The sequence below is a fragment of the Scatophagus argus genome, chromosome 17 (assembly GCF_020382885.2).
Source record: "Scatophagus argus isolate fScaArg1 chromosome 17, fScaArg1.pri, whole genome shotgun sequence".
NCBI lineage: Eukaryota > Metazoa > Chordata > Actinopteri > Scatophagidae > Scatophagus > Scatophagus argus.
In genome coordinates this window covers 390,251-402,932 of record NC_058509.1, presented here as the reverse complement: position 1 = coordinate 402,932, position 12,682 = coordinate 390,251, and the positions used below count along the sequence as shown (strand labels likewise).

At 45.7% G+C, this 12,682-nt stretch overlaps 1 protein-coding gene across 25 annotated transcripts in view; it reads right to left on the bottom strand.

Moving 5' to 3' along the window:
- The window catches only part of LOC124074335 (regulating synaptic membrane exocytosis protein 2-like), a 30,301-nt gene that overhangs the window by 17,025 nt on the left and 594 nt on the right, over positions 1-12,682 (bottom strand). For 20 of the 25 annotated variants that reach the window (XM_046417142.1, XM_046417153.1, XM_046417138.1 and 17 more), the window contains exons 1-11: positions 12,142-12,588; positions 11,782-11,926; positions 10,072-10,104; positions 9,836-9,937; positions 8,913-9,114; positions 8,047-8,204; positions 4,963-5,143; positions 4,595-4,829; positions 4,205-4,486; positions 1,030-1,094; positions 2-121 (exon numbers count right to left, since the gene is read on the bottom strand). In XM_046417142.1, the coding sequence (XP_046273098.1) occupies positions 2-121; positions 1,030-1,094; positions 4,205-4,486; positions 4,595-4,829; positions 4,963-5,143; positions 8,047-8,204; positions 8,913-9,114; positions 9,836-9,937; positions 10,072-10,104; positions 11,782-11,921 (1,518 nt within the window). In that variant the 5' untranslated portion in view covers positions 11,922-11,926; positions 12,142-12,588. Of the gene's footprint in view, position 1; positions 122-1,029; positions 1,095-4,204; positions 4,487-4,594; positions 4,830-4,962; positions 5,144-8,046; positions 8,205-8,912; positions 9,115-9,574; positions 9,716-9,835; positions 9,982-10,071; positions 10,105-11,781; positions 11,927-12,141; positions 12,589-12,682 lie in introns of those variants that run through there. The other 5 variants (XM_046417149.1, XM_046417164.1, XM_046417139.1 and 2 more) reach the window with 4 other exon arrangements.

The window sequence follows — 12,682 nt, the reverse complement described above, 5'->3', positions numbered from 1 at the left end:
CCTTCAGTCCCAGCAGTGCTCCCGTATCCGCAGGAACCGTCCCATCCTTCATCCTCTTATTTAGCAGAATTCGGCCAATCAGACGCTCTCCATCCTTGGATGGCTGCCATGTGACCGGTTGCTGATGAGTCACAGGGGAACAAACACACATGAGCAACAGCAACAACCATTAGACTGACAGCTCAAACGCTTCAGCTGCCTTCACCTGCTGCCAAACAATACTTTCAGTGTATACTGAACTGCCTTCAGCGCCTAAACCCCAGAGTGGCATTTCAAACACTTTCAGCAGTTACACTTCAACTGACACTTCAAAGCCTTTCAGTGTTTCATCTTCATCTACTGTTTGGACTGAACTGACAGCTGCTTACTGCTCAAACACCATCACAGGAAACACATCTTTTCTGCTCAGGAAGGTTCCTGACTGAGTGGAACAGTAAAGAGATCTGGTGCAGTCTAAATGCTGAGGAAAGGTGCTTCAGTGCTTCCTTCAGTAAAGGATACACTGAGTCATCCTTAACCAAAGGTTAGGTGACAATGCCATCCCATAATTCTTTGCGGCAGCGATATTTAAAGCGACGCACCAGTTTTCAAGAGAAAGTCTTTGGGAAAAGACATCTAAAGGCTCTTTGACTGCGGCCCAGCAGTGGAACAGACACCAGAAAAGTATACGTAATCCACAGAAACAGAAACAACAAAGAAACAAGAAGCTGACTGTCCCAACGATCAGGTGACATCATGTGACGTCATCATTCAGAGGGGAACAGAGAGGAGCGGAACCGAGCAGAACCTCAACCTCCTCATCTATGCTTTCTCTCCCTGTTCTTTAGTCAACATGCTGCAGGTGTCAATGTTTGAATCCTTTGCCTGCTGCTCCAGCCAATCAGCTTCCTCCTCTGGCTCACACACCTCTGAGGAAAAAGTCTCCTCAGTTTTCTGTTTTTCCTTGGAGGGAAGGGGTGGGGGTACAGACAGGTGGGGGTGGCAGCATTCGATGGATGCATTGATGGAGGGTTTGGGGCTTAGTCCTACCATAGACGTGGGCGCAGGCTCGCCATGCCAGGAACCATGATCCCACCACTGGATGTCCATGTCTCCTAGCAACCACATCAAAGAAGGAGGAGGTCAAAGGTGAGAGGTCAAAGATTCATTAAAGAGGCTTCAACATAAAATCTAATTAACTTAGAAATTATTCTAATAACTCATTTTTTCATTTGAGCCAATGGCCCAACAGTGTCATTCACCTGATTCCACTCTGATAAGTTGGAATAGCTCAGTTTTCACAATGTTGAAAAAAAGATTAACGTGAACTAATAAACTTTAGTTTCTATATTGTCGAGCCCTGGCCAAAACCACATCAGTTCAAACTAAACAAACAAGGGAACAAACTGCTGGCATTCTGTCAGACAGAACCAAAATGATGATACATGAAATTTCTGTAACTTCAAAATGTTTTTGGACTTTGGTCTCTGGGCTTCTGAGAGCTGATAGACACCAATGTCCCATAATCCAATACTCAACGAGGTTGTAGGAGTTCACCAGGTCCTGCTAGTAGAACCAAACCATTCAAGGTTAATGTTCTAACAATAAAGTTCACCATCATCACCAAAACATCAGAACAGAAACTGTTTCATTGTTCCTACTAGTGTTTACTGACACTAAAGGTCTTCAACCTCCAGGAGGGCCTGAACCCTCAGGTGGATCTGAACCCCCAGGAGGGCCTGAACCCTCAGGAGGGCCTGAACCTTATGTCACACAGAGTGTCAACATGTCTGTAATCCATCTTTACACACAACTCCGCAAGCAGCTTTAGATACATACACACACACACAGCTGTACTCACAGGTTTGTCTGTCTGCCATGATGAAGAAGAGGAAGAGGAAGGGGGGCAATTCAGTAAAGGAAGAGGAGAATGACGAAGAGGAGTTGGTGAGCCTGCAGCTCTTCTCTCCTCCTCCTCACTGAGTCTGTGGGTGCAGTGTGCCCTGAGCTCTGCCTGCAGGCTGAGGAGCAGTTCATGCCTGTCTGTAATGAGATTATCTGAGGCTAAACACAGAGTCCGTCTTTCTCTTTGTCTGATTTCATTGCTTACAAATATTTAACTTCCTTCTTCCTGCAGACTACCTAATAGTTAGCTGATCGAGTTGACCAGTCATTAACCAGTCATTAGCATTGTTAGCCTGCTATTAGCAAGTCATTAGCCTGCTTTTAGCATGTTAGTAGCTTGCAACTGTTAGCCTGTTTTTATCTGAGCTGAAGCTTGGTACGCAGTTAGTTTGGAGGTCTAGAAGTGATCTGGTTGGTCAAACTGTTAAGTGGATACTGGTAGAGGTTGCTGGGTTTTTGGCAACATTACAATATGAACGACACCCTCCCTTTCTGCCTTTCCACAAGATCAGAGCCACTGAAATCAAGCAGATCTCCAAGAAGTCCAGCAGTTTACCAGGAAATCACCAAGACTCCACATGTCTGGAGGATCCAAAGAAGGTGGTGATGTTGACCAGTCGTCCTTGTCAGGCAAACAGACATGTTGTCTTCTTGATCAACAGTTGCTTGCTCCCTGCAGTTTCTATTCTTGTGCCCACAGTGACTCCTGAAGGTGGCTGGGTAATCCAAACTCTCCTCTTTTAATCCAATTGAACAACAGTGGATGTGGAGATTCAGTGGCCCAGCAGCACCAAAGCAGCCAGGAGATTGGGGTTCTGTTCTAAACTGGATCTGATTATCTGACGGGCTTCCCAACAGCCTCCAGGGTTCTCCAGGGCTGGGCGGGTCAGGCTTGAGGGTCTGTTGAACAATCCCCTGCCTCTTGTTTCTTTTCAGGTGTTGTCAGGACAGCGGCAGCAGAGAATCTGAGCTGCTCTGTCACCTCTAAACCTGAGAGGAGGAGCCAAGAACCCTCTGAGCCAATCAGAGCTCATAATTTCTGACCAGGTGACTTCTGGCTCAATGACACGGAGCTAGGAGATTAACTCGTCGGCATGACACCTGATTTTCTGAGGGACAACTAGCAGCAACTTCACACATTCAGCAACTGCAACATACATTAACTCTAGCAAATTCAGCAACACCAACCAGCAGGGGAACCCCACAGAACAGGAGGAGAACCCCATGGAACAGTGAAGACACAGTTCATCAGATCAGTAGAAGACCTAATGGAACAAAGATTGTGTACAACAGAAGCTGAATTCAGTGCAGCACGATAAGAGCGAGACGATGTGCTGAATCCGTTGAAACAGTGGCTGAGATTGGCAGAACAGCAAGGTAAAGCCATAGAACTGCAGCAGAACCCGCCCAACAGGACAGAACAAGCACCACCGAGAACAACCGTGGAACTCTACAGAGCAGCAGAACAAAAATAATAATATATAATCTTAAAAGGGAACATTATTAGAACAAAAGTAGAACCCTTTTGAGGAGAACCCTTGTAAAGCCTTCAGATGTTGTCTATGTTTGGTTCTCAAAGAGTTCCAGTGGGAACCCTCTGGTGTCTGTCAGAGGAAGTGCAGTTTAAATCTGCTCAGTGTGGAGGTGATCACAGAGTTTATCTGAAAGAAGATTATCACGCTGAGCTAATTATTGTCAGAGAGAAAGAACACAAACTCAGTGTCTCTCCCTCACACCACCTCTGCTGTAACTCTCCTCTTCCTGTTTCCTCTCACACATCAGAACTTAGAACCTTCAGAACTTATATTCAGTCTATGGTGAAGTCAGTCTTAGTTGCATCAATTAACTTTAGTCCTTGAGGGGGCAGAAAAATATCCAAAAATTGTCTTCAAAATATTACGATATGATGTTTATATGGGGAACGGGGGTAGATCATAAACATGTTATATAAATGTTATTTTCTTCATCCATATCAACTTATATCTTTAGCAAATAGTGAAACTGGTTATCATGCTTTCCATAATAATGTGGCTACACCAAAAAAGAAATTGAAATAAGTGAAAGAAATTGCTGTCTTACAAAGGAGTAATCCAAAAATCATCTACTATACGTGTGATAAATACCGTTATGATGTAATATTTAAAAACTAAGTTTCCAAACTTAATAAATTTAAAGTATTTTTGTCTGTCTGTATTTTGTCTAAATCTTTCACTACTATACCAAAGGCATGTTGACAGCCTGAACCCACCAAACCTGTCTGTTAGCATGCGGCTCACGTGGCTAGCCTTATGTGGCTAGCAGTTAGCATGTAGACACTCACTGTCGGGCTCCTCACAGCTGTTGTATTCAGGCGTAGTCACTAGATCTTCCTCTGAGCTGCTGAAGCTACCAATCACGTGCATCTTTGCTATCGTCCGCGCCCTCTGTGCTGCACTCTCATAGGCTGGCTTCCTCTTGAGGGCGGAGCTTGGGTCTAGGTGTTGTTGAGGCAATGGGCTGTGGCGCGGAGATGTGGGACTGATGTGATTGGCTACCCGGTCCACAGACAATGACCTCAGGCCTCCAGATGCAACCAATCCCTGAAGTCGATTCTGACGGAGAGCTGAGAGACAGTGAGTCAGACTGGGAACCCTTTAACAAGCCGATAACTGGCTGATGGTTCTATTCCTGTGAATAAAGCAAGGCACTAACATGCTAAGTGCATACCTACCTGTGGGTCTCAGAGTCAGGTGGTCGGGCTCGGTGGTTGCCAAAGAAACATCGCTGTGGCGCCGTTGATGACGCACCTTGCCGACCTGAGCCAGCATCCTCATGGCCTCCTCGCTCGGCTGCGGCTTCACTGGGTATCGAGCCAGGTTTGGGTCGCTACGGTAACGAGACTGAAACTCCTCCTCCTGCCGTCGCTGTCGCTCATACTCATCATGAACCTGGTCCAGAGGGTAGTCCTGAACCAGGAGAGGAGACATCCTGATGATTTATCTGTTCTTACAGTCTGTTGAACAGCAACTGCTTGTTCTGGTGGCTCACTCTAGGAGACAACTTGGACATATTAAAGTCTAAATATTAAGTAAACTCTACCTGGGAGTGCCAGCGACCTCGTCTGTCTCTGATTGGTCGCCTCCGTCCCCGCAGCTCTTCCTCCCCATTACCATAGTAGCGATGTGGCGAGCGAACACGGCGGTCCAGACCGTGATCAGAGGGTGAGCGTGGCATCCTGCCCCCCCCACCATTGTAATATGATTCAGAGGGACTAGGCTTCCTGTCATTAACACAGAACAGACCAATCAGAGAGGAAGGTGAGGAGCAGGAACTCATGACCGTGGGAAGCAAGAGAAGCACTTGTGCACATATTTATGGCTGCAGCAGGAAGTAAACCAGGAAGTTTGAAAACCTATTTGTCATATGTGCCAGGCGAGCGGGTCTCATTGTACAAGTATCAAGTTCTTCCCTTTAAGTCAATGGATTCTACACAAAACCCAAACCTGAAGAACCTCTCAAGTCCTTGAGTTTCATCTTCACATCTAAACCATTAAAGTCAGTAAGCTGCTGTACAGGCCTCCGTGGTTTAAATTTTCACGTTTGACAGTGACGTCCCAGTGTACCGCATTACGGTGTGACATCACTGTAGGGTGTGGTTATATGTGCTCACCATCAGTGATGATGATCAGAGGATGGTAACTTTGTCAGGATGTAGTTAACTTGGCCTGGCTGGCCTGGACCTGTCCTCATTAATTAACATGTTATTCTCTATACCGCTTGTCCCTCAGGTTCGCGGGGGGCTGGAGCCAATCCCAGCTGACCACAGGTGAGAGGCGGGTTCACCCTGGACTGGTCACCAGTCAATCACATGGCTGACACACAAAGACAGACAACACATGCATGCGCACACTCACACACAAGAGGCAAGAGCAGCCAATTAACCTCATGTGTGTGTTTTTGGGATTGTGGGATTTATTTTCTTGACGGAGTGTAGACGCTTCGAAACACAATTAACCTTCAGGTACAGATAAAAATGAATATAATCTAATTGAATAATCTTCACTTCTGGTGTGTGGTCACAGGTTTGTAGATTAAGAAGGACTTGGACCCATGGCCTTAGTCCTTCTGCCTGCTGTGGTGTACCACATGATCACAATATGAACTAAATAACAAAGCTTTAAAACTAGATTTCTTGTTATACAAAAGTTCATTAACTCTGTTAATCTCAAGATCCACCTACTAGTCTTTTCCGGAGCTTTCACAGTTATCACAGCTGAGCAGAGGTGGAGGAAGTATTTAGACGTATAAAAGTATTAGCATCAAAATATGCTTAAAGTACCAGAAGTAAAAGTAGTCATTATGCAGAATAATATGTACCATGTTGTTAGTTTAGAAGTATTGATCAATTAATGTGCTCATCACTTTCACGTTACAGCTTGTAAAGGTGAAGCTCATTTAAAAGACAGTTATTTAAGGATCACGTTTTGTTTTGATAACCTGAATCTAAAAAATAACTGCAAATGCAAAATAAATGCAGTTCAGCAGGAGTTTCAAGCAAAATATAAATACACGAGTAGTAGTGAAAGTACTGCACATACCTGAGGCTGCTGACTGAACTTGAGCTTCACAACAAACACATCATACATTATAATATATTCATACTGAGTAAAAGAATGAAGTACTAAATAAACAAAAAACATGAAAAGTTTCTTACAGTTTGTATGTAGGTTGTTTCAAGCTTCACATCAACAGCACATTCAATCTCCACACACACACACACACACACACACACACTCAGCAGGTTTGTAACTGGAACCTCGATAATAACTGAAGCTCCGCCCACTGCGCTCCACGCCCCTCCCCCTCCTGTCTCAGTATCTAACCGCTGAATTGTCACTCTGAGTTATTTTCTGTGTGTGTGTGTGTGTGTGTTAGTCTGTTAGTGTTAACCTGTGTATTATTATCTTTTGTTAGCCTATGCATGTTAGCCAGTGTGTGTAAGCACATGTTGTCTGTGTGTGTTAGCTCATGTATGTTAGCCAGTGTGTTGTTAGCATGTGTATTAGCTTGTATAGATTAGCTTGCATTATCCAGTATGTTGTTAGCCTATGAAATGTCAAGTGTGTATGTTAACCTGTGTGTATTAACTTGTGTGCTGTTAGCCTGTGTTGTTTCCTCAAGTGCGTGTTGTCAGCTCATATTATCATGTGCATTGTTTGCCTTGTGTGTTAGCTGTGTGTATTAACCAATTTGTTGTTAGTTGCGTGTGTTAGCCTGTAAGTTATTAGCTATGTGTGTATTAGTCCATGTTAGCCTGTTTGTTGTTAGCTGTGTGTGCTATTACTGCTGCTGCATTTAGCAGTAATCCTCTCCAAACTGCAGGATTATTAATCTGTTAATCTGATTACAGCAGGACGTGGGGTTGGGTTCACACAGACAGGACAGCAATTAACAACGCACCAAACTAATTTAAATTATTTAACAGTCTGACTGGACCCAGCAGATACATGTGGGACATGAGGGTCCTGGTTGGACTTGAACTGGTGACAATGACCATCTGGACAGTGTACATAGACATAATATTATAACTAACATGGAGCAGTCAGTCAAAGCAGTCAGCAGTAAAATTAAACATTAAAGTACTCACTAATTACACTGACAGGATTTTTGTTGATAATGCTTCTACAGTTCAGTAACTTTCTTAATGCAGGACTTGTAACAAAGTATTTGTCTTGTACTGCTCCTGTTACTGAAATGAACAATGGAAATACTCGTTCAGTGTAACGATTCACGATGAAACATCGTCACGCTTCTGCACCAAATTGCGTCAGGAATACAAACATGTTCATACTTTCAGTTTGCTTCCTTTTTATGTTTCTTTCCTCTTGCTGAGGAATCCTCAGAAACTCAGAAGTCACCACAGAATGAACTGAATGCTGTTTATCACCAGGAAGTCGTTTCTGTGTTTGAACTGAAAACAATGAACTTGTCCTTCCTCAGTTTGCTCAGTTGTCAAAGAGATCATCTACCTGACATGCTGCTTCAGTCATGTGATCAAGCGGTCACCTGACTGTTTCCATGACAACCAAACGGCTGATGAAGGATGGGATGTGGCTGAAAGCTCTGGAACATGTGAGGACTATCTGTTGCCAGACTTTATTTCTCTCTCTGGGTTCTACTGACCGCTCAGTGGATCCGTTGCTCAGAGGCCCCTTGGCCCCTGGTGGCCCCTGTACTGGTGGGTATGGAGCCCCGTGTGAGATGTGGTTGACTGAGTAACACTCGCCCGACTGAGTGAGAATGTCTTGCTTCCTCCTGCAGACGTTACAAACCCACATCACCTGAAAATAAACACAGATAACCTGCTGTAACCCCATGTTTTTCTCTTATTACACAAATGAGCTCAGCTTATTAATAACTTGAAAGCTCAGCTCCACCTGTAACCAGCAGAGGGCAGAGTGGGAACTGCACACTGTCTGGACTTTTACTTTGGTGAGCTGCTTCCTGTTTCCACACCTCTGTGCTCACCTTGAGAAACAGTGATGACATTCAAATTAAGATTAACTGTATCCTGAACATAAACTCACTTTGAAGCTCAATCTACAACAACAACAACAACACCAGTTGTGGTGAATTCGTAGAAAACAATTATTGTTCCTGATCTAGAATTAATTTGATTTAAAACTAAAACTAATTCTAGATCAGGAATCAGAATTCTGATTCTGATTCCTGATCTAGATTTAGTTTGACTTAAAACAGAAATTCAGCCCACTGAGACCGTTTAGTTTAAAAAGATCCAAAATGAACTGTCGAAGATGTAAAAAATGAACAAAAGTAACAGAAATCATCACGATGTGTTCAGGGCTGCAGAGAAATGTGGGAAGAAGGAAAGGTCTCATTACAAATGAAGCTGCTGCTCTCATCTGATTTATGACCTGCTAACAAGATGAATTCTGCCACCGAGTTACAATAAAGCTTCAGCGGACAAACAGAAACACAACGTCAAACTGTTTAATTCATTTGTGAATGAACTGGCACTCGGCTCTGACCTTATTGGCTCTCAGAGGGACACGCCCCCCACAGCGGGCACAGAAGCGGCTCTGACAGTAGCAGCAGGCTCGGCCGCAGCCGTCGGCAAACTTGGTCTTGTGACAGATGCCGCAGATGGGAGACTCCGCCCTCGCCGCCTGAGGCTCCTCCCCCAACTGCTTCACCTGGTCCTTATACAGCTCAAACTGCTGATGTAACTTCCTGTTGACAAATCAGAGATGAGGTGTTACTCCGATCAGTCCGCTGTGAGCGGCCAGGTGAGGGTCCGACCGACCCCGCAGAGGATAGCGGGAAGCTAGTCTTTAGTAGCATTGTTAGCTCGTCTGGCTCCGTGTGTTGTGACTCTGACCGCACGACTAATATTTCTGTACAAAAGTCTGCAGTAATCATACTATCAATCAGTTCTTTCTCTGTGAACCCCCATCAGTCTTCATCAGGATCACCCGGGCCGCTGACGCAAGGTGACATCAGTGACTTACCTGTCAGTCCATGTGACAGATTGTGTAACATACAGCAGAGACTGTGAGAACATTTATGAGACACGCTTATCGTCCATCAGCTTCTGTTGTAAACGTCAGTCAACATGAAAACAAGCAAACTAAAAGACAAACAGAGACAAACGAGGACCCTTGCTGCTCCTTCAGTGGGACTGAAAGGTAACCTGATCGACGTGAACAACGTTCTCTGTGGCTGTTAAAGTTTTCCAGGTTTTCCAGGACATCTAAGCTCCTCTACACGACACTACGCTGTCTGTTTACATCTCCCAGAGCACCATGGGAACTGTAGTTCTAAAACTTAGAGACTTAAACAAATGTAAAACAAAGGAAAATCATAACAGTATCAATATATTATTATTATCATTAACAAATAATAATGATAATAACCTTTATTCATGTTGCATCTCATTCTGTTCTTTACTCACGTCTGTGACTCGCCGTCAGTCGGACTTTTAACCTGCAGAACTTCAGACACGTTGGCTGCAACATTATTGACCAACTGACTGAACCCCGAGAACGGATTCCACCTGTCCAGGTGATACAGACAGTCAGCAGACAGGAAGCGGAATCACTAGGGGGCAGTTTGGGAAACGGGAAGGAGTTTTTAGTGTGCTCAGGGCCAGTGCACTCTGGGAGATGTAGTTCTGACTGAGGTACTTACGAGGTGGACTGAGGTTTCACTTCCTCCTGATCTCTGCAGGCACATGATGACAACAAAGATGATGTTGGTAGTGATGATGATGAAATAAATGATGTGAGAACAGAAAACAAACATAAAAACTGTGACATCAAATAATTAAAAACATGAATAAACAAAGACACCAGCAGCTGATCAAACAAACTGATCAGCGATCAGTTTCATGTTTTTTAGCTGTCAAATCAAACCACAGATCGAACGTTGATAAACCTTCGGTATGTATGGACAGACTCTCAGAACTTGTTGGTGGAAAGACCCTCAGACCCAACACACACACACGCACACACAATCTCTGTCTAATTGGATTTAAAGGGCAAAGCTGCAAAAGTGTTTTGTTCCACTGAAACCACCAGCAGAGACAGAGTCTCAGTTCAGCCTGTAAAAACACATTAGAATTAAAGGACCACAATAAAATGTCTGTTTCTGGTTATATTTTATAAACTCCAATGTTTCTTTTCTTCAGCACAACACTCCTCTGCAGCCTGATCCTACCTGATTTAAATGGCTCAGACCTGTGCTACATCCAGGACCATCCAGTCCCGCCTGTGCACTACACTCTGCACCAGCCAATCAGCTCCACCCTCCCGCACTGAGTGGGGGGGGGAAGCTACGTGCCTCCATTTCCACCCCACTGAAGTGAAAATATCCCCGATACGAGTGCTGCCATCTTGTCCCTGTGATGTCATTTGGAGCCAGAGTCTGTGCAGTAATGATAGAGAGGAGGAGCTGCAGAATCGAGTTCCCGGCCATACGTCCGTCTGAGCCAATCAGGAGCAGCTCTCATGACGTTTCAGCCCCTTTTTATACCATCAAATAACTAATGAAAACCAAACTGATCAGAGAAATGAACGCTTGAACAAACATCAGCGTAATAAGAACTACATGAAATGACTGCTCACAGCTGAGCGCCGAAAAGGCTCCTGAAGCAATCAGAAAGATCAGCTGCGAGGTCACGTCAGTAACTCACTAGTCAATCAATAATCAAACATCTGCTGCTCTGAATACTCTCATCAGTAACATTTATCTAAATAATGTGTGTGTGTTCGTGAGAAGATTGTGCACACAGACAGGAAACTATACCTCCCATCTTCACAAAAAAAGTCCTGTGTCATAACAGAGAAACACACCAACACCTCAACCAATCAATGGTCACATTGGTCATGTCAGTCGCGCTCCATTCAGTGCACAGTACCAGAGGCTGCCTCGTCTAAATGGAATGTGTCCATCTTTAAGGTGAACTTCCTGCTGAGATAGTTGCTCTCTCCTGGTTTCTGTCAGCCATGTTTCACAGCAGGCCTCAGATCAGCTCAGAATCGTGACAAATACACACACTGACACGTGATTTACTCAGAGTGACGGCTCCACCAATCAGATAACACATTGGTTTAAGGTCAGAGGCCATCTTCCACGTTATGACGCAGCATTGCGCCACCGGAACCGTTGGGAATACTAATGTTCAACGAATGTATTATATGAACTTTAGTCTCTCTGTGCCGTGACTGAGGCGGGTTTATTCTGAAAATCCACACCGGAGAAGCCGTTCTTTTATTTTGTCTGACCTGACACGAGCCGACAAAAACAAACCGGTCAACAGAGCAGCTGACGATTCCTGATTAATAATCGATAAGGTCAGGGATCTGCGCGTGCCTGCAGGTTGACCCCGCCCCTCCTCACCTGAGCAGGCTCTGCTCCTTCTCCTCCTCCTTCTTCTGCCTCTCCATCACCGACAGGATGATGCTCCGCTCCTCCTCCGTCAGGTGGCTCAGGTCCGGCAGTTCGGGCCCCGGCGCGGCCCCGGCGGGCGGCCCGGACATCCTGGCTGAGAGAGAAGGACGCGGTGGGTGACAGAGTCCAGCACCACCGCAGCAGTAACGATAGGTGGTGGTGGTGGTGGTGGTGGTGGTGATGGAGGCCGCGCAGCTGCAGGCTATTCACATTATCCAGCGGCTCGGCGTGGAGCTGACACAGCAGCGGTCAGACAGCCGCCATCAGAACATCCACCTGTTTACCTCTCCATCCTCCACCGTCACTCACCGACAGGCGCAGCGGCCGGCGTCCTCTCGCCTCGTTACTCCGCAGTCATGTCGCCTCCTCCGGGCTTCAGCGGCGGCGGCTCCGGTCGGCTCCTCATGACGGTGGCGGCGGCTCCGGGCCTCTCGCTCGGTCTGCAGTTGTTGCGGCGTGCCGCTGCGGTTCCTCGGCTGCTTCTTGTCGGGGATAATGGACGCAGCGGCGGAGGAGGGGACGGACAGGAGAAAACAATCAAATAATCCATAGGCTGAGGAGGAGGGGGCGGGGCCACGTCGTGACGGCATCACGCACAGCAAAAATCAGCTGGTCGGGGGGTGGGGTCAACAATCAATCAATAATCTGATACAGTTCATCAGTTCCACATCCTTTCATGAAAAAAAGATCGATTTTCCAGAAGAAACATGAAACACATCAATCTCAGGTGCGTCTAAGGTGACGTCACTTCAAACGGAAATACTGTGCGGACAACAGCGCCCTCTGCTGGACCCGCGCGTCAAAGGCAACTAAAACCCCAAAGTGAACGAGTCCTCAGATCCCCTGCAGT